General features: G+C 41.1%; 2 protein-coding genes across 8 annotated transcripts; one reads left to right on the forward strand and one right to left on the reverse strand.

Moving 5' to 3' along the window:
- On the reverse strand, nucleotides 1-14,259 carry gon4la (gon-4 like a). Of its 6 annotated transcripts, none has more exons than XM_088328643.1 (21): nucleotides 14,097-14,259; nucleotides 13,215-13,375; nucleotides 12,891-13,150; nucleotides 12,777-12,827; nucleotides 11,894-11,947; nucleotides 11,733-11,828; nucleotides 11,583-11,669; nucleotides 11,376-11,516; nucleotides 11,078-11,288; nucleotides 10,531-10,632; nucleotides 9,320-9,360; nucleotides 8,980-9,261; nucleotides 8,817-8,903; nucleotides 4,751-4,937; nucleotides 4,532-4,682; nucleotides 3,467-3,614; nucleotides 3,274-3,390; nucleotides 2,953-3,204; nucleotides 2,742-2,881; nucleotides 308-410; nucleotides 1-251 (listed from the first exon to the last, which is right to left on the reverse strand). In XM_088328643.1, exons 2-21 carry the CDS (start codon nucleotides 13,327-13,329, stop codon nucleotides 150-152), a joined length of 2,727 nt encoding a protein of 908 aa, XP_088184769.1. In that variant the 5' UTR covers nucleotides 13,330-13,375; nucleotides 14,097-14,259; the 3' UTR covers nucleotides 1-149. The 6 variants fall into 6 exon arrangements, with proteins under 6 accessions (XP_088184769.1, XP_088184768.1, XP_088184770.1 ...); XM_088328642.1 differs by having other exon boundaries at nucleotides 14,093-14,259; XM_088328644.1 differs by lacking the exon at nucleotides 14,097-14,259 and adding an exon at nucleotides 13,631-13,791 and having other exon boundaries at nucleotides 11,078-11,285.
- pdia8 (protein disulfide isomerase family A, member 8) lies at nucleotides 14,121-22,564 on the forward strand. Of its 2 annotated transcripts, XM_088328645.1 has the most exons (13): nucleotides 14,121-14,374; nucleotides 14,947-15,025; nucleotides 15,712-15,829; nucleotides 15,892-15,999; nucleotides 16,071-16,200; nucleotides 16,268-16,381; nucleotides 16,513-16,638; nucleotides 17,639-17,821; nucleotides 17,886-17,994; nucleotides 18,061-18,189; nucleotides 21,977-22,056; nucleotides 22,127-22,184; nucleotides 22,249-22,564. In XM_088328645.1, the coding sequence occupies exons 1-13, from the start codon at nucleotides 14,223-14,225 to the stop codon at nucleotides 22,324-22,326; spliced, it is 1,464 nt and encodes a 487-aa protein (XP_088184771.1). In that variant the 5' UTR covers nucleotides 14,121-14,222; the 3' UTR covers nucleotides 22,327-22,564. The 2 variants fall into 2 exon arrangements, with proteins under 2 accessions (XP_088184771.1, XP_088184772.1); XM_088328646.1 differs by lacking the exons at nucleotides 21,977-22,056; nucleotides 22,127-22,184; nucleotides 22,249-22,564 and adding an exon at nucleotides 21,682-21,896.
- The last annotated feature ends 1,587 nt before the right edge of the window (nucleotides 22,565-24,151 follow it).

Here is a 24,151-nt window from a genome sequence, read left to right on the forward strand (position 1 = left end):
TTGGCTGTAGAAATCTTTATTTAGCACTTCGAATAAACATCCTCATCAGCCTCAAAATATGTTTTGTCAAAACCAAGACATGAATGCATTCAATGTGAATTAATAGTAAACAAGAGTTGATTGAGTTCTCATTTCAACTCCAGTTTTGGTCATGATTCCGGTTCTGGTCCCTGTTTGGTGTGTGAGGGACTGGCTCCAGATGTCGAGGCCCCGTGGAAAATGCACAGGAGGTCCCGGAATCGGATGCCAACCTAGAAATAAATCGCGTTACGACGAAACTTCCTGAATAAGCTCTGCTCCCTCTCACCTGTCGGGCTGTCTTGTTTCCCAGATGGGCGGAGATGCGCTTGAACGTCTTCTGATTGGCTCCTTCTTGCTGACAAGTGGTCAAGATGAGACGGTCGGCTTCTCTGATTGGGAAAAATGAGACTTTGGTAGTTAGTAGGGCCGCAACTAATGGGTATTTTATTAGTCGACTAGTCACAGACTATTGAAACTATTTGTATAATAATACTACCGTATTTTCCGCACTATAAGGCGCACCTAAAAGCCTTTATTTTTTTCAAAAGCTGACCATGCGCCTTATAATACAATGCGCCTTATTTATGGATCAACATTAAGTTTTCCAACTAACTTGCAGCCGCCGACTCGATTTTCCCCCGAACGCCAAGTAGTACGCGGTGGATGGTGGGATTTATTTACCGGCGTTTCATTGGCTAACCAATGTGTCAATCATCAGTTGAATCGATCACTATTGGCTAAAGTTATTCGGAGGTCAAGAGGCGGATCCTTCTTATCATTTACAAACTGCCATTGGCTCAAACGGCAAACAAAGCCTGCAATTGGCCGAAAAAGATGTGTCAATCATCAGTTGAATCGATCACTATTGGCTAAAGTTATTCGGAGGTCAAGAGGCGGATCCTTTTTATCATTTACAGACTGCCATTGGCTCAAACGGCAAACAAAGCCTGCAATTGGCCGAAAAAGATGTGTCAATCATCAGTTGAATCGATCACTATTGGCTAAAGTTATTCGGAGGTCAAGAGGCGGATCCTTTTTATCATTTACAGACTGCCATTGGCTCAAACGGCAAACAAAGCCTGCAATTGGCCGAAAAAGATGTGTCAATCATCAGTTGAATCGATCACTATTGGCTAAAGTTATTCGGAGGTCAAGAGGCGGATCCTTTTTATAATGTACAGGCTGCCATTGGCTTAAACAGCAAAACAAAGCCTGCAATTGGCCGAAAAAGATGAATGCGTATAGCATGTGGCCGATGGTATAGAGAAAGCATTTTTTTCTATTCTGTATTTGTAAATATTGTATTCTCCTGGATTTACTACCCTTACGGATATAAGAGGACATTGCCTGCACATTATTATGAACACAATGACTTCGGTGAGCTATTCCCGGTTTTATATTGTCTTGTTTCAGACTGAACTCGATGTTTCTGTGATAAGCGGTGCAGATAATGGATGGAATGGAGTGTCTATTTTTAAATTCAACTCAATTCCAAGTGTTTATTGTCATATGCACAGTAAAGTTGCGAGCGAAAAAGAAAATAGATACGAAGGAATGGTTATCATTTCTTGAATCCCAAGACTTTAACCTTCCGGATGATGGAACGATGCATTTGAGTGATATCTTACGGACACCGCATTCGCACGTGTTCTCGACACGTATTTGCGTCTTTGCAAGCTTTCGGAATGTTAAGGGGGTAATAAGTTGGACTGAACTATCTGACTGTTTTGTCCACGTTCCCATTGTAGCGCCTTATAATCCGGTGCGTCTTATATATGTCAAAAATAGGACCAAAAACTATTTTTTCGGGGTGCGCCCTATAACCCGGTGCGCCTTATAGTGCGGAAAATACGGTATATAATAATCTGTATTGATAAACAAAGAACATGGGTACAATAAAAAGAATATTTTTTATTGTACATATTGCAGATTCGTATGAAAAATAAATAAAAATCTAAAAAAAAGGTGCAGTGCTCGATCTTTAGACATAAATCCATAAATAAACCTGTTTTTAGGGACAGGGAAATAAATAATTAAAACCAAGTAAAAATGTTTATCCCTGTAAACCAAAATCAGGCTAATTAGCAGCAGAAGAGTAAATAAAAGAAATATGTGCATTTTGTAGAGTACAATCAGTGGTCAACTGCAAAGATTGAGACAAATGAACTTAACGATTCTCAACAGTTTGAAAATAAACTGTTTTAACAACTGACATTTATACTTCAGGCTGCATGAATTGATATCAAATACTTTTATCAGAAACAGTCATGCTCTCCTAATAGTGAAATTCATGCGCCTAAAATGTACAATCATTTCATTCAAATTATTAAGCATTGTCTTGAACGTTACTTAATCTTACCGAGACGAGTCGGACTACGTTTAGTTCAAATGTCCGAGGTGCTTTTTAATGGTTCGTGCACATCCGAGCTACGGTAATCCTACGCAAGGTCCGCTTTGCAAAATAATCTTTTTATTCAATGTATCCAGGTACGCGTACTTGATGTAGACGCCGCCATTTCTGTATGTTTATGTAACCACTCGAGACCTGTGCGCATGTGCGACTTTCAGCAGGGATTATATTCATGTCCGGCGACAATAGTTAACAATAAATTCCATTGTCTACTATTTCTATTATCGAATTTTTGGCGACAACGTCAACTAATCGCTTCAGCCCTCCTTACTAGGTAGAAGCGGACAGAGATGGAGGCGTTTGTTCTCACCTTGTCCAGAGCACCTTCTTTTCTCCATTAACACCCATTAAGACGTTTTTAGCAGAAAGACATGGAGTTGCTTCCTGGTGGGCGTGTGCATCACTTCCCGTTTTTGTCTCAGATTCTCCTTCTAGGTGGGGCTCTGTGTCCTGCAGGATGAAAAACACCCAAAATGACACCTGCATCTTGCAGGTAACAAGGTTCAATCATATTGTGTCACCTCAACAACACTGCAATTGGGGAATTTCAACAAAAGAGGAAGCTCCGTCTCCGTTCCAGAGATTCTCTGGCCGTTGTCATCAGAGTTGGGGGGGCTTTGAGGAGGTGGCGATGAGGAGTTCTCTGCATGCCAGACAAAACCCATGCGGCGAAAGTGCAGGTGAGGAGGGAGGCGGGGTGGGTAACGTATAGAAGCGGAGCTTGGAGCTGGGGGGGCAGGGCTAACCGCCTTTGCGATTGCAGAGAGACTTCTCTGGAGGGTGCAGGAAACACTGAAATAATATTCATGTGTACATGAATATACTCTTTGCCTGAGTCTTACCACAAGCCACAGAGGCATGAGGCGAGCGTCTCTATCCACCGGGGGGCGCCGCTCCGATACAGCAACACGAGCACACGCCAGTGGCATGCGAGGAACAATGCGCTTATATCGAAAGGTCTAAACGCACAAACATATACATACATCCATTCAAGACAGGTAAAATGTATGCTTTATTTGTGTGAGTGTGTGTCACCTTGACGATATTATCGGAGGTTCCCTGTCTGCAACACTGCAAGATCCTGCGTCTCACCTGGATGGCACTTTTATTCAGCAACAATTCAGACACTAGCTGTGGGGGGTCACGAGTGCCCTCTAAGTTCCGCAAGCCCACCACGAGCAAACTGTCAGCGTGCACACACATTTCCTCCATTGAAAAATCTGTAAGTTGCGAATCCATACCTGTCAACCTCCAAGGCCCCTTTTTTCTTACAAAACAATCTTTCACCGTTTATATTTTTTCAAATGCATTAAGTTATGGACATAGTTGGAATTATTTATTATGGTACAGTTTAATATTTGACATTTTACAATTGTTTTTCTATACATTATATGTAAACAAGTGTTGAAATAATTACTGCTGTGCTCTTTTTTTGTATGCTACTGTTGCTTTCTTTGCTTAAACTAGCATTTCTTTTGATGGGACAAGCCTGTGCGATGAAATGGCAAAACATTAACTCGCTGTTTAAAAATCTTCGGGTCCTTATTTTAGGAGCAAAATGAACACCTATAGATAAATAGGTTAAATCGGAGAAAGCTATTTTCACGTTATTTTTGCAAGCAACACAATAAGAATTTTCCACACATTCTTTGACGCTTGTATCAATCCCTCGGATCGTCCTGACATTTGCTCTCATTCTTTTTGATGTTTGGCTCTTCTATTTAACTTATCGGGTTTTAATTCAGTTCTGGACAGCACAACTTGATGATTTTATTCCAAAAAAGGTTAAAACTATGTCGTACTGTGCTTTTGCTATGTTCGCTTGTGATTGTAACGATGCAATAGCAGGAAATGCATGTGCAAAGTAACCGCTCGATTATTTGCGAAAACAAAATGATACGGATGGAGGCTACTGCAGCGAACTCGTTTCATTTGCTATTCGGTGCATACCGGATGGTACCCGTAATTGGCAAATTTGTGTTTATTCCATACAGATTTTCTCCTATACTGCACATGTCTTAAAACGCATAAAAGCTGAACTTTGTACAGCAAAAAGGTACTGGTTGATAAGTATGCGATTCAATTATTTTGTGCATATACCAGTCTTCTGCTGCAGTGAAGGCAGCCGTCCTGCGGGGGCCAAAGAGAGCCGGGTCCAGGCTTACACGCGGCAGTAATTGCGGGTAGAGGAAGATTGGCCGGGTGGCAAAGAGCCAGGCCAATTCTGCGGGCATCACGGGGAATTTACGCACTGGTAACACACAATAACAAACACATTACATGTGCGTCACAACACGCAAGAAGGTGAATTTGACCTACTTTGCCCACGTGCATCAGGTACGTGGTCAAGATGCACATAGTCCACAGGTTGGTGCCGCAGCTCATCCAGAAGATTTAGCGCCCCCTGCAGGTTGGAAGCTCTGAAAGCGCTGCTGTACTGGGATGTTGCGCCTCTTTGCAACGACATCATCAGCTCGGCTCTCTGCGCCAACATGTCTAACTCGAACTGAAAAGCAAGATAGATGGTGAGTATCAAGTCACACTAATTTGATATGTTAACATACAATTATTCTTTAAGTACGTAAATATATATATATATATATATATATATATACACAGTCGTATGCAAAAGTTTGGGCACCCCTGATCATTTTCAAGATTTTCCTTTATAAATGGTTGGTTGTTCGGATCAGCAATTTCAGTTAAATATATCCAATAGCAGACAAACACAGTGACATCTGAAGTGAAATTAAGTTCATAGGATTTACAGAAATTGTTGCTTAAACAAAACTAGGCAGGTGCATAAATTTGTGCACCCCAACAGAAAAATTACATCAACATTTAGTAGATCCTCCTTTTGCAGAAATAACGTCCGCTAAAGCTTCCTATAGCTTCCAATGAGGGTCTGGATTCTGGTTGAAGTTATTTTTGACCATTCTTCTTTACAAAACATCTCCATTTCAGTCAGGTTTGATGGTTTCTGAGCATGGACAGCCCGCTTTAGATTGCACCAAAGATTTTCAATAATATTCAGGTCTGGGGACTGAGATGGCTATTCCAGAACATTGTACTTGTTCCTCTGCATGAATGCCTTCGTAGAATTTGAGCAGTGTTTGGGGTTGTGGTCTTGTTAAAGTATCTAGGGCCCAACTTCAGCTTTGTCACTGTTTCTAGAATATTGTTCACAAGAATTTGCTGATACTGACTGGAATCCATTAGACCTTCAACTTTAACAAGATTGCCAGTACCTGCACTGGCCACACAGCCCCACAGCGTGATGGAACCACCACCAAATTTTACTGTGGGTAGCAAGTGTTTGTATTGGAATGCTGTGTTCTTCTTCCACCATGCATACCACCTATGGTGATGTCCAAATAACTCAATTTTAGTTTCATCAGTTCACAGCACCTTATTCCAAAATGAAGCTGGAGCCAGATGTGCTTTAGCATACCTTAAGCGACTGTTTGTGGCATTTGCGCAGAAAAGGCTCTTGCCGAATGCCTCTCCCATGAAGCATTTCCTTGTGCAAAGTGTGCTGAATAGTTGAACGATGCGCAGTGACACAATCTGCAGCAAGATCATGTTGTAGGTCTTCTGAGCTGGTCTGTGAGTTGAGGTTGACTGTTCTCACAATCCTTCGCCCCTGCTTATCTGAGATTTTTCTTGGCCTGACACTCCGGGCCTTAACTAGAACTGTGCCTGTGGACTTCCATTTCCTCACTATGTTCCTCACAGTGGAAATTGACAGCTGAAATTTCTGAGCTAGCTTTTTGCATCCTTCCCCTAAACCATGATGTAGAACAATCTTTGTTTTTAGGTTATTTGACAGTTGTTCTGAGGCTCCCATGTTGCCACTCTTCAGAGAAGATGCAAAGAGGAGAACTTGAAACTGGCCGCCTTAAATACCCTTTTTCATAATTGGCTTCACCTGTTAATGTAGGCCAAGGGTCAATGAGCTTACCAAACAAATTTTGTGTTCCAATATTTAGTCTTAAGGTATTCAAATCAATAAAACAACAAAGGTGCCCAAATTTATGCACCTGCCTACCTTTGTTTAAGTAATTATTGCACACTTTCTGTAAATCTTATGAACTTCATTTCACTTCTCAGGTGTCACTGTGTTCGTCTATATGGTATATTTAACTGTAATTGCTGATCCATACAACCAATGATTTATAAAGGAAAATCTTGAAAATGATCAGGGGCACACAAACCTTTGCATACGACTGATATAATATATAATATATATATATATATGTATATATTAGTGTTATTATTTTTGTTTTAAACAAAACAAACAAACAAACAAACATAACTTTTATGCATTGTTGACCTCAGTTGACTAATTTAGAAAAAAAAACAACAACAGGGGCAGGAGGTTTAGCACCACCTAACGTCCATCCGTGCAGGCTTGACAATGGGGAGTGAGTATTGACCCTTTGCATGTGACGTCATGTTGTCTTCTCTGGCAGAATGAGAGCCATTCCGGACGGCAGGAGGCACTTGAGCGCATGTTAGTAGAGTTGAAAAAAATACCAATAACCACGACAGAAAAGTATTACCAACACTTTTCACCATTGTGATTAATTCCTGTAGGGTGGGCAATCTTCTAAGCCCGATTCTGGAATATTATCCCTTTTGATGAAGACAGAAGACGGTAATGTTTATCTGTATTCAAACGGAGGGACTGACAATGTGCCAAGGCACAACACTGGCAGGCTGGGAGCCCTCAAGTATTCAAAAATTTGCGAGGTATTTTTGATGTATTCCTGAGCAATTTAATGTTAAGTATTGTATATACAAGTTACGTCAAAGACATTTAATATATTAGGTTAGCTAGTGCTAACTAGCTACATTAGTGTATTACAATTGCCATTTCTTACTAGGTAAATCAGCTGCTTTTATTATGATTAACCAGGGATTCAAAACAATAATCTTCTGAATATCACATGTATTGAAAATTCTTATGTGCTTTATCATAAAGCTTATTATGCCGAAATAAACTGCCTTATTATTATTATTATAAGAGAAAATGTCATTTCGCCAAAGTAAATATTTTCACAATGCTCAAAAGGGATTTCTGTACAAGGTGCAAATGCCCCGGGCTTTACTTTTCATTTACATTTCCCGAAAATGTCGACATTAAGTTGTTTTAGTAACATCTGCGCGAGGGGGATATCTTACGCCGGGGTGCATTTGTCCGAAAAATGAAGCATAGTAAGCGTACCAGCTACGAAGAACTAGTAAACATCCAGAATTTAAAAAGTTTTTAGATTAGCACCGGTGTATGGGGATACTCCATTTACGATATAGTGGTACAGATCTTGTGGACTGAAGTCAGGCAGACTGGACAATTTATTTAGTTGTTTGAATATGACAGACTGTATTGCTCAGTACCTAGCATTGCTAATGCTATTCTCATTCATTATTCATTCATTATCTGCACCGCTTATCCTCAGTAGGGTCGCGGGGGTGCTGGAGCCCATCCCTGCTGTCTTCGGGCAGTGGGCAGGGGACACCATGAACTGGTTGCCGGCCAGTCACAGGGCACACAGAGACAGATGATTCACTGGCTCATTCACACCAAGGGACAATTTGGACCGGCCAATTAACCTGACATGCATGTTTTTGGAATGTGGGAGGGAAACCACGCAAGCATGGGCAGAACATGCAAACTCCACACAGGAAGGTTCGATCTCAAGACCTCAGAACTGTGCCGCACTGCGCTGCCGTGCAGCCCATGCTATTCTCAATTTCTCCAAATAGCGCCCTTTGTGCTTTCCGACGAGGTGAGCCACTTCATCAGACAGCTGGAAAATATTTGTTTGACTCGTCATTGCCAATGATATTGTATAGTATAGTTGTTTTTCATTGTTGTTGGCCTCGTCCACAGTTTACTACGAGTTACTACCCTCCCTCGTGTTGTCGTTACATGGTTAGGTCACATGTTTACAAAGGGTCAATCAGGAAAACCGATCCCACCATATGTAGAAATAAATGCATCAAACAAATACTTTAAAATATGAATGAATTAACATATTGATGAATTACATATTACCTAAATATATAACAAATGTGACAGTACGTATTTCTTTGTTTATGCATTTTGTCATTAATTAGTTATTTATATAGTTTATTTTGATGTATACAATTATTTTAAAATATGCCAGGATAACTCCTCTATATACTCAGTCCACATTGCCAAGCCTGCTTGAATGGACGCTAGGTGGTGCCGGACCTCCGGCCCCTTTGGAAGGTGTTAGTTTTCTCTCCATATGAGTATTCTGGAAAAATGCTCCAAAAATGATTTTTTGCAACAATGGAACATGAGCGATTATCAATTCAACAGGGCTCCGAAATGTCCGTCAGCAAGTTTTATCATTACCAGGTAGTGCCGCGTCGTCTCCGCTTCACTACGAAGTTTCTCTACAGGTGATGTGAGCAGGTGAATTTGTAGCAGCAACTGCACATGCTTCAAACACATTGTCGTCCATTGAGTTTGACCAGGCCTTGCATGGTTTCTGGAAGGAACCCTATTCAGTGTGTACCTGCTGAATTTGCTGCGCTAGAGTGCGCCGGTGTTGCGTGTCCAGCTTTAGCACGTACTCGACGTGCGGGTGTTGGTGGGAGCTCCTTATTTTACTCAGCTGCTCCTTCACGGTACGCAACGCCCCCATTGGTTGCACCACTTCCCTGCCTCCGCAAACTTCCTCAGGTGGCTCTCGGACGTGTGTGACGGGGTGCTTGGTTTGTGGATTTGGGTCCTCCTGTCTTTCTTCTTCTTCGTGGCCTTCGTCGTCCACTTCTGGGCCTACCAGGTCGTCTTTCAACTAACATATGAACAAGTGTAAATATTTTTATGGGTGTTTGCGTGTGTGTGGGACGCACCGTTTCAAAGAGCTCCTCCATCAGTTCATTGACCTCCTTTTCTGTAGAACATCGACAATATGTTAACACTTTTGTGTGCAGTGTTGGGTCTAACGCGTTACAATGGAAAGCAATCACTTTTCTCTGTAATAAGTACTATAGCGCATAATACAATTTTGTAACCCAAATTACTCCGCTACATGTTAAAAGCTGATCATGAATTACAAGGTCCTCTGACTGTAGACTGTTCCTCCTTTGCTCAAGCTCTAACATATAACCCTCAATCCGCCAGCAATGCTGAAGAAGGGTGTTTGTATTAACCTACGAAGCACAAACTGATACTGTTACGTTCCGCCGTCTCAAGCACAGAGTACGAGGTCGTTGAATTTCTCATCCTGAAGATATTCTCCTTACCGTATATACTCGCATCTATGCCATATTTACCTTATAAAAGAAATATTGAAATCAGGTGCTTATTTGGTCGTGTGTCATCAGTAGTTAATAGTAGGCAGCGCGTGGGAAGGGACGTGGCTTAACCAGGAATAAATCAAGCAATGGAGCAAACGTGAGCATAGAATTTATGGTAAAAGTGTGATAAATTTAGGTCTTTTTATTTGTAAAATTATTTCTGCAGTTCACCATGCCTGGAGATAAAAAAGAAAATGTCTTCGACAGTACCCAGAAATTGAGAGATTTTGAGCCCAGATATGTAGTGTCTCGGCTAAGTATTCATTTGAAGGGTTCACCGCTTCCACAAGTTGGCGCGCACGTTATCTTTGATTTATTTCAAAGCAGTGTTAGGGGGTCAGCTTTAATTCGAGAATATAGAATAATTTGTAACCATATAGTTACTTTCAGGTTAACGCGCTACTTTTGGGTGTCGGTGGTAGGCCTGGACGTTTAACCAAAATCGAATCGATATTGCGATGTGACATAATGCTATTGTGTGATCGCAAGACACTGCCTTTTTTTTCAATGATTTATAGTTTGATGGTTTTTTTTCTCCTTTGTTATTTGAGTGATGGAGGGTTGGGCCAACCAGAATTGTCACAGGTCTGTTTTAAAGGCGCCGGCCAATTAAACGCAGGTTTAACAGCACTAGCCAATAAAGGTGAGGCAAAGTTTGCAAGCAACACGCTAAGCCACGCACCCACAGACATAATTTTAGTAAATAATTACTATTTTTTTTGTAACGCGCCCAACATTGTGTGTGCGCTTGTGTATCCACTGACTGGTGATGCGCACGGCCTTGTCGTCACGGTAATCCTCCTGGTCCGGTTCATCCACATCAGCCAGGAAGTTGTACTCTGGATCGTCATCGTCGTCACACTCCTCTGGACACATCATACAAGCCATCGAGTCTTTACATACGATATTTTGAGAAAATAAAAAACATCTGGAAAACAATCAGAGCTACCAAATGCTACAAATCTTCAGTAGAACAGTTTGTATCACATTACAGATTATGTAAATCTATGGATTTTGTAAAAATTACAAAAGTAATAATAATAGTCAATGGGTACTGGTGATATTTGCTTTTTGGGCTATTTAACAATCAGCAACTATATTTTTTTAAGGAAGTGAAATGATGGAAATAGTAATTTGCTATTAATGCAAAAGTATTATGTTGACATTATAAAGGTTTTCTTCAAAACAAAAAAAGGAAGTAATTTTTTGCAGAGAGAAGGGAATGTATCTTTTATTGGTATCGTTATGTAATATCGATATCAATAGGAACTCAAGAAAAACGTGGTATCAAACATCCCTAGCGGCATTCACCATCATTGTCCATCTCAGATGTCATGAGGCCTCTCAACCAATCAGTCCAGTCGCTGTCCTCGTGAGCGAAGCCAAAGTCGTACATGTCGGGCGTGATGTCGGGTGCTCGGAGCTCCGCCTCCAGTTGTCCCAGCGGGATGTCTCGAAGAGGGCGCTTTGAGCGTGTGCGATACGCCATCAAGCCGCCCTCACTTGTGACTTCCAGAGGCTGCTGTTAAGAATCGTTCACGCATGACAAGCATTCTTAGCATTAGCATCTTTAGCTGTAGAATTCTTGATAGCTTCTAATGAACAACACCTGGTACTGCTCCATGCACACGGCCAGCTCAGCCTCCACGGCGTGTAGCTCTTCCAGGAAGTTGTCCTCGTTTTGTGTGAGAGTAGGTGGAGCTTTAGGAGGAGGGGGAGGACCCATTGAAACAGACTCCATCCGCGAGGTCTGAGGATGACAGTAAGGGAAACTTACAAAATGTCCTGGGAAAAAAAAAACCTTGCTGCTCTTTACCTTCCGAGTTTGTCGTTTGGTCGCTGCATGCAGCCCTCCACCTCTAGGGGGTGAAGCCACGCACTCAATGTCACTCTCCAACAATGTCTGTGGGGCAACGTAACGTTAGCAATGTCACAGATCCGTCATCTGCTCAGAAGGGGGCCTCACATCTTCAGCTGTCTCGTCCTCATCTTCGTCGTCAGGACGATATTCTTCATCTGAGGAATCTTCCTCGGCGAGGGGGATGTCCACAAACTGATGAACCTGAATGTACAAACCCATCTTAGAGATCTTTCCTCCATCAACAAGCTGCAAAATTGAGCTCCAACCTTGCAGACGTCTCGTTTCTTTTTGATGGGGGAGATGTTCCACGCTGGGATCACCTAAAGTTACATCATTAGCAACATGAGAAAGGATTTAGGAGCGTATAATTAGATGGATTATAGAAATATTACAAAGACTTTCATTCAGGCCAAGAAAGGTAAATACAGTAGACTCCCAGGATATGGCAACCCTGCCATACGATGTTTTCACTTTACAGTGTGGAATAAGATGTTTATTGGCCCCTCTTTATAGTTTATAGTTTATAGTGCACGTTGACAAAAAAATCTTTATGGTGTTTGTGAGTATGCAAAGTTATGTCTCCAAGTTTTCTGTATGCCATTGGTAAACTTCATTGAAAAAGCTGGTCTGCTATTGGTTAGCTTCGGCATAATGAAAATATAGATATGCTGTTGTCTGAACTACCTCCCAGAATATGTTTTCTTTTCATTCAGTTCAAAATTGTGTGTGCTTCGTAAAGACGTAGCAATTCAGCTGTTTCAATACTGTATTTATGTGCTATGGGTCCCAAGGCTTTCTGCGACGCTAAAGGGAGAGGCAAAAATACGATAACCGTGGAAACAAAGCCTGGGATAATAAACAAGTTAGAAGAAGGCACATACAATATTCACATCGCTAGTTTTTTCAAGGGAAAGTTTAAAAATCAGTTTCATTTTTAAATCTGCCGTACTTCCTAGATACTATTTAGTTATTTTAATGTTTTTATCGAAGGTAATAGGGCTTTGGAATGCATTAGCTACACATTATCAAAGGTTTCTATTCCCCCGCTATACGGCCACTTCTATTTACGATTCCCGCATCAGAATAGATTGATGTCAGCAACGGGGTCTACTGTACTATAAATAGAAATGGAAATATGGTAAATCTCACCACGCCTTTCTCCACAACTTCCTTCAACTTCGATCTAGTCATTTTGGGCTCCTGTGGAACAAATCAATCAGTCCCATCGTCCATCAAAGACTCGTTCGAACAACTGAAACTCACAAACTGCGGCACGGCTTCCGTCTCGTTGATGGCGGCTTTCATCATGGCCACAACATGCTCGTTGGTGATAACTTCGTGAATGATGTTGCGCACATTGATACTGGTCAAGTTGTGCTGCTTGGATTTGCTCTCCAGCGATTTGTCCAGCATGGTGTCGATTATCTCCAATCCTTCACCTGGATGCTCTTCCTCTTTGTTGACGTCAACTTGGTCCTCGTCTTCATCTTCCGAAGGCTTCTTTCGTTTCCTGCTCTGTTCGCCTGACTCGGAAAAAGTCGCCAATCAGAATATATTATCATGGTCATAGAAATAATTGTGTGTTACCTGCAGTGATGATGAGCTTGGCGTCTTCATCATAGGGGTCTTCTTGGTTCTCGGGTGACTGTAGTAGAGAGAAGTCCAAAAAGTCTCCTTTCAGATTATTACAGGACGACTTCATCTTGGATCAACGATGATCTGTGGCGTGCTCCGCGAGACCATTCATGCTATGCACAATCACAAATCCTTGTTAAAAAATGTACTGGGCATGTTTGGTTGATTTTAAGAAAAAAAATGCAATATAAATCATTTTGAATCGGTAGTCATATCATAAAACACAAATTATGTTTTACTTGTTTTAAATCTAGGAGCGTATATTTATCATTTTCTAAAAAAATAAAAATATTTTGCGTGTATTTTAAACGCGATCTAAAAGAGTCTCGAAGTACTAATAGTTTTATTTAAGTGGTAAAAGAACAAACCCAAATATTAAATTAGTACTTCCAACATTTTCAACTTCATCTTCTCTTGTTTCTTATGATCCAAATAACTAGCTTCTGCGATTTTCTTCTTTGGTGCGTCTTCCCTGCGAAGTCTTTCAACTATCGCCACCCAGTGGAAGTTCATCACACGAATAATCGTGCTTTTTTTTGGGTTCCCTTTAACAGCTAAAGGGAAACAAAATTGAAGAAAATAAAAATTATTTTGGCCACATTTGTTTACTGAATCTTGAATAATTGTTCGTAATTGTTAATGTAGTCGGGAAGTGAGGCACGGTGTCACCATTCTCAAACATCAAAATAAAGATGAAAGACGATCCATTTAAAATTACCGAATTTTTTCAAACACTACCTAGAATTATTTATCAATTTAAATGTTTTAAATATATTTTTTGACTCAAAAAAATCGTTTTCACCTAATTTTACAACGATATAGCTACTTACTTACAGCGCTTTTCTTTTACTTTGAATGTAAGTCCCGGAAGCAGAATTTAATATTTTTACATTGGAGCGTCTCAGGCTCGTCCTATTTTGATCGTGTTGTTTTTTTTTGAGTCGTTGCTTGACATTTATAATGGCGGTTTCCTGTCACCTTTTCATCTTTTTATTGTCTGCATTGCTGGGTTTGTGTTCCTCTCGCAGTGACGTGCTGGTGCTTGGGGACGCCGACTTCGACTACCTGGCAACGGAGCACGACACCATGCTCGTCAAATTCTACGCGCCCTGGTGATGCCGCTGCCTTCGTTTTGATTCCTATTCTCAAGTACCACCATTTCTCATCTTTCTTCCTTCTTGTCCTCCGCCCCAACAACGATCCATTCCTACCTTCTTCTGCACTCTTCCTTCCTTCCTTCCATCCTTCCATCCTTCCTTCCTTCCTTCCTTCCTTCCTTCCTTCCTTCCTTCCTTCCTTCCTTCCTTCCTTCCTTCCTTCCTTCCTTCCTTCCTTCCTTCCTTCCTTCCTTCCTTCCTTCCTTCCCTCCCTCCTTCCTTCCTTCCTTCCTTCCTTCCTTCCTTCCTTCCTTCCTTCCATCCTTCCTTCCTTCCTTCCTTCCTTCCTTCCTTCCTTCCTTCCTTCCTTCCTTCCTTCCTTCCTTCCTTCCTTCCCTTTCCTTCCTCCCTCCCTCCCTCCCGTCATCCTTGGATCCTTGGATAACTTATTTCTTCATTTTTATTAGGTATTATGAGTTTTTTAGGACTTGGAAACCAAAATAATGGATAAGGGGGCCATTAGTAACTTATTATTTACTATTTTTTATCAATAATTATTTGATATGTATTGTCCTTTCTTTTTTCAGGTGCGGCCACTGTAAAAAGTTAGCTCCAGAATTTGAGAAAGCAGCTAGCAAACTTAAAGGATCTGTGCAGCTAGCCAAGGTAGGGTCTTGTTTTTTGAAGTGTGCAGTTTGTCTTTATCTTAGAGAGATTAACAATGAGATTTTTGTCAAAGGGATCATAAATCTGTCAAGGTTGAAATTTCTTCATGAATTAATTAATGATTTGCCATAAAACTGCTACTAGATCATTTTAATAAAGATTTATTACTGTAATTATATACATTTTTGCCATTCATAAAATTCATAATGGATAATTATTGATCTATGACAAATGGTCCACCTGAGCTGTGGCAGGTCAAAAATCAATTATAATTCATTAAATTATTTTATGAATGCTAGGAAAGTCAATAATGCACATTATTACAGTCATAAATCATTATTGAAGTGCTCTCTTGACACTTTATTGAAGCGGCATAAACAAATCATAATCCATAAAGGAATAGTAGAAATGTGAACAAGTCATATAATTATAGTCATTAATAGTAAATGCATTGCTCTTTTACAGTTTATGACAAGTCATTAATCAATCAGGATGCAATCTTAAGAATGTTAGGAATGCCATGAATGCATATAATTTCTCTCATAGATCATTATTGTACTTATCTTTTGGCAGCTTTCTGAAAGCTCATGAACCGATAACAAATCACAAAGGAATTTAAGGAATGCAAAGAATTTCAGGAATTTCAATTGGAGTAGTTTATGTACCAGTCAATTCTTCTCCGGCAGGTGGACTGCACAGCTCAGGTGGACACCTGCAGTCGCTTCGGTGTGTCTGGATACCCGGCGTTAAAGATTTTCAGGAACGGGAGGGACTCCGCCTCCTACGACGGTCCTCGCTCCGCTGGTAAACACCCCGCCATGAAGATGCCCAAAAAACTGTCTTCTTATGTAACGTTTGTGGGACAGAGGGCATCGTCGCGTTCATGATGAAGCAGATGGGTCCGGACTCAGTAAAATTGCGGACCAAAGAAGACCTTCAGACCTTTGTCCGCCACTACGACGCTTCAGTCATTGGTACTAACGCGTCACAACAACAAAAAACGGACCGGACCTCTTTTGAGATTCCGCTGTTGTCGGTGCCGCAGGTGTGTTTTCAGACCAGGAAAGTTCCGGTCTGGCCGATTTTGTAAAAGCCGCCGGACTCTTGAGAGACCAGTTTCGGTTTGCTCACACCACTGACATGGAGCTCGCCGCCCCCTACGGCCTCAGAACTGAGTCAGTTTGCGTCTTTGTACGCCGAATCTTCTACGTTGACTTTGCAATAAGTCTTCGTGTGTTGCAGGGGCATCCTTCTGTTCCGGCCTCCCCGACTGGCCAATCAGTTCGAGGATGACGTTGTTGTTTATCGGGATTTGGTGACCATCCCGTCACTAAGACGCTTCATCCGAGACCACATGTGAGTTTGTGCGATGCTGGGAGATTTATATAAATCGCGATATTACATTTTAGTAGTATCGTAGTATTAACAAACTATTTACAATATAACACATAGTATTTAGAGAGTAATAACCAGAGTTTTGCATCTAGATTCGGACTTTGTCCTCACATGACCTTGGAGAACAAAGATCGTTTGAGAGTTCGGGACCTTCTGACAGCATATTACAACCTGGATTACAAACACAACGTCCAAGGGTCCAACTACTGGAGGAACAGGTGACATTCACTGTTGTTGTGACAACCAGATGTATGTAGCCGATGACGAAAAAGCATTATTTTGATGTTGTGAAGTTTAGGGACTATGTAATTTTGGGGAAAGTTCTAGCACCCTGGCTGGTTTGTTAATTCAGTTTAATTCTAATAAATGAAATGTTGGCTATTATATTTTGATTTTATTTCATTCCTTATTTAGAGTTTTTTTTCTTATTTCAGTTCAGGAGCCACATGGAAGAAAAAAACCTTCTCAAGATGGCATAAAAAGTACATTAGCTTGAGGGTTTGGGGGTCTTTTCGGAGGCATGTAATTACATTTTGATTCAGGAAGATTTTATTAGAAAAAAATTATGATTTTTTTTTCCTCTCTATTTTGTTTCCTTAATCTCTTGTTGTATTTATCAACTGTCATTTGCGGAAAAAAATAAATAAATAAAAGGCAAAACAACAATTGAATTTACAGTATTTTCTGTACAATGTTTTTAACTTGGGGGAATTCATGCAGACTGTTAAATGACAAAAATAGCATACAAACACTAATTTAAATGATGGATTTAGTTGTTTAAGAATCTTTCTGCATTTATTTTTTTTTTTGTTTTAGTTTTTTCAATGAAAATGTTTACCTGAATATATACTTTGCTGTTACATTATAGCTATCATTGAAAGGAGCTAAATCTCCTTTGAACTTCTGCAAAGACGCCCAGGTGCTTTTTCGGTTTTATTTTTTGTATGGCCTTTAACAGCATCTGTGACTTTTTTTTAAGAACAATAACATTGGAGTGGGTTTCCACAATGTTATCCGATTGGTTATTGATATTCATTGGACATATTTTAAACTGCAAGTCAAATTTGCTTATTTTCTCTTGTGCTTCTCTTAGCGGGCCACATACAATAATGTCACAGGCCCTGAGTTTGACACATGTGATATATATAAAAAAACATTTGCATAACATCCCTAGTAACAGTCCCCGCCGATTTCCCCGTCCATGTGTGTTGTCGTCAGGGTGATGAAGGCCGTGTCCAAGTACAAGGGGCGGGGCCTTTTCTTCTCAGTAGCCAATCAGAAGGAGTTCCAAAGTGAACTGGAAGACGAGTTTGGCATGGGGACGTCTGACGGCGGAGATGTTCCTCTAGTGACTATTCGCACTAAGGCCGGTCACAAATATGCAATGAGGGAGGAGTTCACGTAGGTAACATGCTAACGAGAGCGAGTGAAGGTGGGGAATGTTATGTGTTGTCCATATTTTTAGGAGGGACGGGGCCTCGCTGGAGAGATTTCTGGATCAGTACTTCACTGGGAAACTCAAACGCTACATCAAGTCCGAGTCGGTCCCGTACCAGAACGCCGGCCCTGTAAAAGTTGGTGACCGACACTACGTGGTTATGATTATCTCCAGTAAGCGAATTCACGATGAATGCATGCAGGTGGTGGTGGCCGAGTCATTTGACGCCGTCGTCAACCAAGCCGACAAAGACGTCTTGATCCAGTTCTATTCGCCTTCTTGTCCACACTGCAAAAAGCTGGAACCGGTGTACAGCGCGCTGGCTGTGACGGTACTGCTCACGAGTCCATGAAACAAGAAAGAAATTACTAAATGCTTGACTTGCTGCTTGTTTGTTAATACTATCACAAATTTTACTTTTTTGGGGATAAGATGTGCACCTAATTAAAAATCATTGGTCTCACTATCGCTCTCTGCCATGAGGCATTACGTGCCTCACTGTGCATCTGCAGACACTCAGCACAGTAGTGCATTACATATTGGCATTCAATATGTGAAAAATAAGCGAGATTAAAAGAGGAAATACAAAAATTGTTGAGTTAAGTGAGAAAGAACTAAAACCCCCAAATAACATAACAATTTATTATATCTATATGTTCATATTTCCATGATGACAGCACAGCCTCAACTTCCTGACACTGGTGCTACTTATGTGTAATATACAGGGTTTGTACAGGTACTCCAATTCTTTGAAAATGCTTGAATTTTAATGTTGTGTTTTCAAGGTCAGGAAAATGCTTGAATTTGTTTGACAGGCTTGAAATTCTTACCATGGCTATGTTTCTTGGCAGTCTAACTCAATTAAATGCGTGGTAACATGGTTTATAAAGATTATTTTTCAAAAAGTGCCTGATTGTCATCATGGCGTTGACATGTTAAGTGTCACTGCCCCAAGAGGACAGCTCTATTTAGAAACCCGGCTTTTATGGATATATTTGTTTCTTTTTTTTTTTTGCCTTTTATACATACAACATTTTCTTTCTTTGTTTGTCTTCATTCGATTCAGTTATTAACATACACCTATGAAGCCCTTTCCGTAGTTGTAAACAAATGTGACATAGACAATTGTTGAGGCAGAATGGCAGAAATTACGTCAGTTTATAGCAGCGCATTGACACAAAAAGATAGGAACAACTCAAAATAGTAAAAAGTATGTGCTATCATCAAAATAGCGACTTTATTTTATAAAAACGTTCTTTCGATCGGCGCTGCATTTCTTCCTTTGAATTTACTGGAAACATTGAAAAATTGGCCTTGAAAGTGCTTGAAAACTGCTTGAATTTGGCCATGAAAAAGGTGTAAAAAACCTGAATATGCGTGCATGAAGATAAATAACATTATAGTTCAAATATACAGGATTACAGGAGGTAGAGCGCTCGACTTGGGATCAAGAGGTCGCAGACTCGATTCCCGGCTCCTCCATGTTATATGTCAAAGTGTCCTTGGGCAAAACACTGAATCCCTAATGCCCCCGATAGCAGGTAGTTGCCTTGCATGGCTGACGCTCCTATTGGTTAGTTAGTGTGCAAAAGGGAAAAGTGTGAAGCATATTGTTAAGCGCTTTGGGAGGTCTTCATTGACTTGAAAAGCGCTATATAAATGCAGACACTTTTGGTGCATTCATGACACATCATCAGTGTTGACACCTGGGTTTACTGGGTGTTTCGGGACCCACAACAGACACCCTCGCCATGGGGAACCACCCGGGTTTGATCAAGTCTTGTGTCTAAAGAGCCTCTAACCACTCATCTACATCTGGATGTCTTTTGCTGCGTCTGTGTTATTCCTGAAGGCTTTCCTGTTGTGCAGTCACTTCACTCCGAGCATCTTGAGTGCCCTGATGAGAGACTGACTGGCAAATTCTCCGCACCTGACCTCTATTGGATTGCACTGGGTCTTCCATCCCCTGCTCCGGCACTCGCCTGTCAGTTCCTCATACTTGGCTCTCTTTCTTTCAGAAGCCTCCTTTATCCTGTCTTCCCAGGGAACAGTCAATTACAGCTGGACCACTTGCGTTTGTTGTTTCTGACACAAGGACGATATCAGTCCTGAGTGTGGTCACTGCGATGTTCTCTGGAAACTTGAGCTGTTTTCCTGGGTGTACTTTTAGTTGCCAGTCCTTTTGCTGTTGCCAGAAGACCACCTACTTCACCCGGGTGCTGCTGTTGATTCTCCCGAGCTCTGACAAAGGTGATGCTGGTTGTTGGTGTTTGCTAGTGGAAATCCCTATACTGGTGGCTTCCGAGATCACTCGCAGCAGTAGTGTCCCTCTCTTATTGCTCGAGGGCAGCGGCTATGGATGTTCTCCAGCGATCCAACCCTTTGGCAGAGTGAGTACAGAGGGTTTTCTGCCAGGCCCCAGCAGTGAAGGTTGTATTGGCCACGTCATAGATCAAGTGGATGAGTTTGGCACAGATCGCCATAGCTTTGTCCATAAAATCTTCCAGCCAGCCGCTTCTTCCCAACGGGTCCACTTCCCCCTGCTGCCTCATTCCTATCGTCCTACTTCAGCACACTTCCTCCACTCCTGCCCAAACCTTTTTCTGGATAACCAGGCACTTTTCCAGCCCTTGTACCATGGTTTTGGAAGGTCTTGGGGTACTCCCAATTCCTACTCATCCCCTCGCCACTGCTCCCAACAGCCCAAAATCCTGCATGCGGGAATCAGCCGGGTTGACTGTCTCCACCACTTCTTGCCGTTCCTTTACTGTATCCCAGCTGAGGAGACTGCTGTCACTCGAGTCCCTGTACAGCAGTACCTCTCTTGCTCGAGTAATCATAAAGTCCTTCAGACTGCTGAGGGGCAGAATCAATAAGTTGTCCCTCTCGTACAGTGCAATGCTGCTAAGGCTATGTGGAAGGCCCAGCCACTTCCTCAATAAAGCTCTATGGTGGTCATTGGCACATTGTGGACCAGCAGTGGCCAAAGGAGTCGAGGCAAGATGCCATGTTGGTAAACCCAGGCTTTAAACTTTCTTGGTAGCCCAGACTCGTCCAGCCCTGTCAACCAGGCTCCCAACTCCTCTGTTGTTACATGGAGTGCTGTTGTGTCCTTTTAAAGTGCTGCTATAGATCTTCCCCAGGCTCTTGACTGGCTTCTCTCCCACTGATGGAATCTGGGTGTCTCCTATGGAGAAGTGTCACTTGTCTGAGACCTTACCCTTCCTCACCACCAGAGATCTGTACTTGGACGGCTTAAAGTTCATCCTGTCTCAGCTGAAAAACTAAATTATTTGTTCCGTTGGTGGGACTTGAGTATTTATGTAGTGCAGACGTTGGCACATCCGCCTAACACGCAAAAGGTCCCCGGTTCCAAACAGGGTGGAAACATTTGTTGGCCTGGAGAGGGATGACCAGACCCACAAGAATTGTTTCCCCCTACGGGTTAAGGGAAAACCCACCCACAACCCACAGTCTTAAAACGACACTGTGCATTATTTACAACCAGTTTAGGGTGTCCCCTGCCCACTGGCTAAAATCGGCTCCAGAACCGCCACAACTCTAGTGAGGATAAGCTGCGTGACTTGAGCTGGTTGAGTGCAGTGGAGGATAGTTGCAGAGGAAGAAGAAGATGGGGACTTTAATGCATTTGGAAAATTTCCTTGTTTTAATTGCCTCCTTATTCTTAATTATTTTAATTTTTTGGATTGTCAATTGGCCATGGCCATGCAATTTAGCAAGGCTAGCATTTCACGTGCTTTCTTTGTTTTCTTGATGATTGCAAGCTTCTTATCCATCATTATGTTTTTGTTTCTCCCTTTAGGCTCACTGCCAATTTTGGACCCATAGTGAATAAATTCACTATTAAATACATTATTGTATCACCTACCTGTTAAGTCTTAAAATGAATGAAGAAAAGAGCAATGTGGGAGGGAGTTCATCCATTAGCGTATTGGCGTCTTCATGATGCTATGACGAAAACCAAAAGCAGGCTACATTTTACAATTATTTTGGGCTTGTGAAATAATTTATTTTTAATGTTGTTTAATGGGGAAATTAATGTAAAGAAGGGCCAAAATTGTATTGGTAGCATTAGCAGCAAATTGTCTTCCTGTCAGCTATCCACAGACACAAACGTGGTTGTGGCAAAAATGAACGCCGTGGACAACGATGTGCCACCAGGTTACGACGTCCAAGGGTAAGGTCAAGAGATGTGTTCGCAGACACATGTCTGATTGTCCTTAATTGATTATCGCTCAATTCCTCAGCTACCCAACTATCTACTTGGCGCCCGCCGGGAGGAAGGAGGAGCCCATTCGATACCAGGTGAGCCCACCGGTCTTTGTTTTTCTTTTCCTAGATAAGGGAATCGTTTTATCTTTGATTACAGGGAAAGCGAGAACTTAAAGACCTCCTGCGCTTTCTACGCCGCCAGGCGGGCCAACACAAAGCGAAAGAGGAACTGTGATGATTTTCTTTCAGCCGGCATCCGTACACTTCCCTTAATCGATTTTTTTGGTAGATTTATAATTTATTGCATTTGGAAAGTTATGAATTCATTAGTGCATCTGTGTATTTATTTTGTATCTTCGAAAAGGATTAATTAATGTATTTCCATTGATTGATTGCTCGTTTGAGTGTATTTATTTGTATGCTTGAATATGTTTGGTTGTTTTTTTATTTTAAAGGGAAAACCAATTTTACAACGTGGTCCTAGTTTTGCTTTTCAATCCACATTTCACAATTGCATCATGAAAAGTCCCATCACGTTCAGCTTACCGGTCATCCATTTCTTATAGGTTTTGATCTAATCGCCCAGTATACAGTAGTGGAATTAACGTCTTATTGTTTAACGACAAAAAAAATGGCAACTTTTAATTACGTCAGGGGTCATCAACATGGTGCCCACGGGCACCAGGTAGGTCCCGATGTGTAGCCTGTGGAGTGTTTCTGAAAATAGCTCACCAAAAATGTGTTTTTTTTAACTGCCATGATGTTTTAATAGTTGTCTAAGCCCATTTTAACCCTTCTAATAATTAAAACCTGGTAATAATATAACAATAACATAGTAACGATGGTTATTATCAGGGTTGGGTAGGGTTACTTTAACTTGATTACTTTTAATTACTTTTGGATTACTCCAATACCAAATGTGCTAAAAAAAGACAAAAGAAACTAAATATAAATAAAATTATGACTCACAACACGTGGTAAGCTTTCTCTCCTGGTTTTGATCTCCGGCAAAACTGACATAAAATGCGACAGAAACAAAATGAAAATAAATCCAAACAGCTTGCCAACATCATTTTTGCCATTCTACTTATTCCGTTACTCCGCAAGCCCGCACAAAATTTAGTAATTTTATTCATATTTAGTTTATTTTGTCTTTTATTAGAATATTTGGTATTGGAGTAGTCCAAATGTAATCAAGTTAAAGTAACCCTACCCAGCCCTGGTTATTATATAATACTTTGTTATTCTAGAAATGCACATTAAACTGGTAGCCCTTTGTGCTAATTAGAAACAAAAAGAAGCTCTCAGCCATATATGGATGCTGACCCCTGCTTTGTGTGACTTGTTTTGTCAATAATGCTTCCATGCAGCCACTGTAAATTACTTAGCAGAGATACTTACAGGTGTGTAATAAATTATTTCATAAAATATCTAAAAACTAAAGGTTATTTATTTAATATATTGATAATGGTAAACTTTATTAGACACTCAGAATAAGAAAAGAAGACATCAATAGATGTTGAATGTACGAGGAGGACAGGTGGCAAAGCCTTAAGGTAAGAAATTCCAACCTGTTCTAAGGCCCTCACCGGAGCCCTTTCTTTTTATTAAATCATCAAGGTTACAAAAAACAAATCTGCCCTATGGGGTGTGAAAATCAAATAACAGAAACATTATTAGTTCATCGAGACAACGGTAAAATAGTGTACAATAATAATAAAAAAAGAACAACAATGTGAAATAATAGTTAAAGCAACGAACTAGCATCCTATGGACGGGGGAAATGGGCGGGCACTATTTGCAGGTGTCCAATACTAAAAACAAGTCAAGTCATGTTTATTTGTGACACCCTTAATCACAAAGAGTCTCAAAGGGCTGCACAGACCACAGATTATTGCAAACCACAGACTATTATGACACCATCACCTGATCTAAAACCTACATGAGGGCAAGGAAAATCTCAAAAACCTCAACGTGAGGAAAATGAAGAAACCTTGAGAAGGGACCGCACATGAGGTAAATCCCCCTTCCAGGAAAACCAGGCTCCAATGGATGTTGCA

This window comes from Urocampus carinirostris, chromosome 2 (assembly GCF_059441175.1).
Source record: "Urocampus carinirostris isolate Australia breed hairy pipefish chromosome 2, RoL_Ucar_1.0, whole genome shotgun sequence".
Taxonomy (NCBI): domain Eukaryota; kingdom Metazoa; phylum Chordata; class Actinopteri; order Syngnathiformes; family Syngnathidae; genus Urocampus; species Urocampus carinirostris.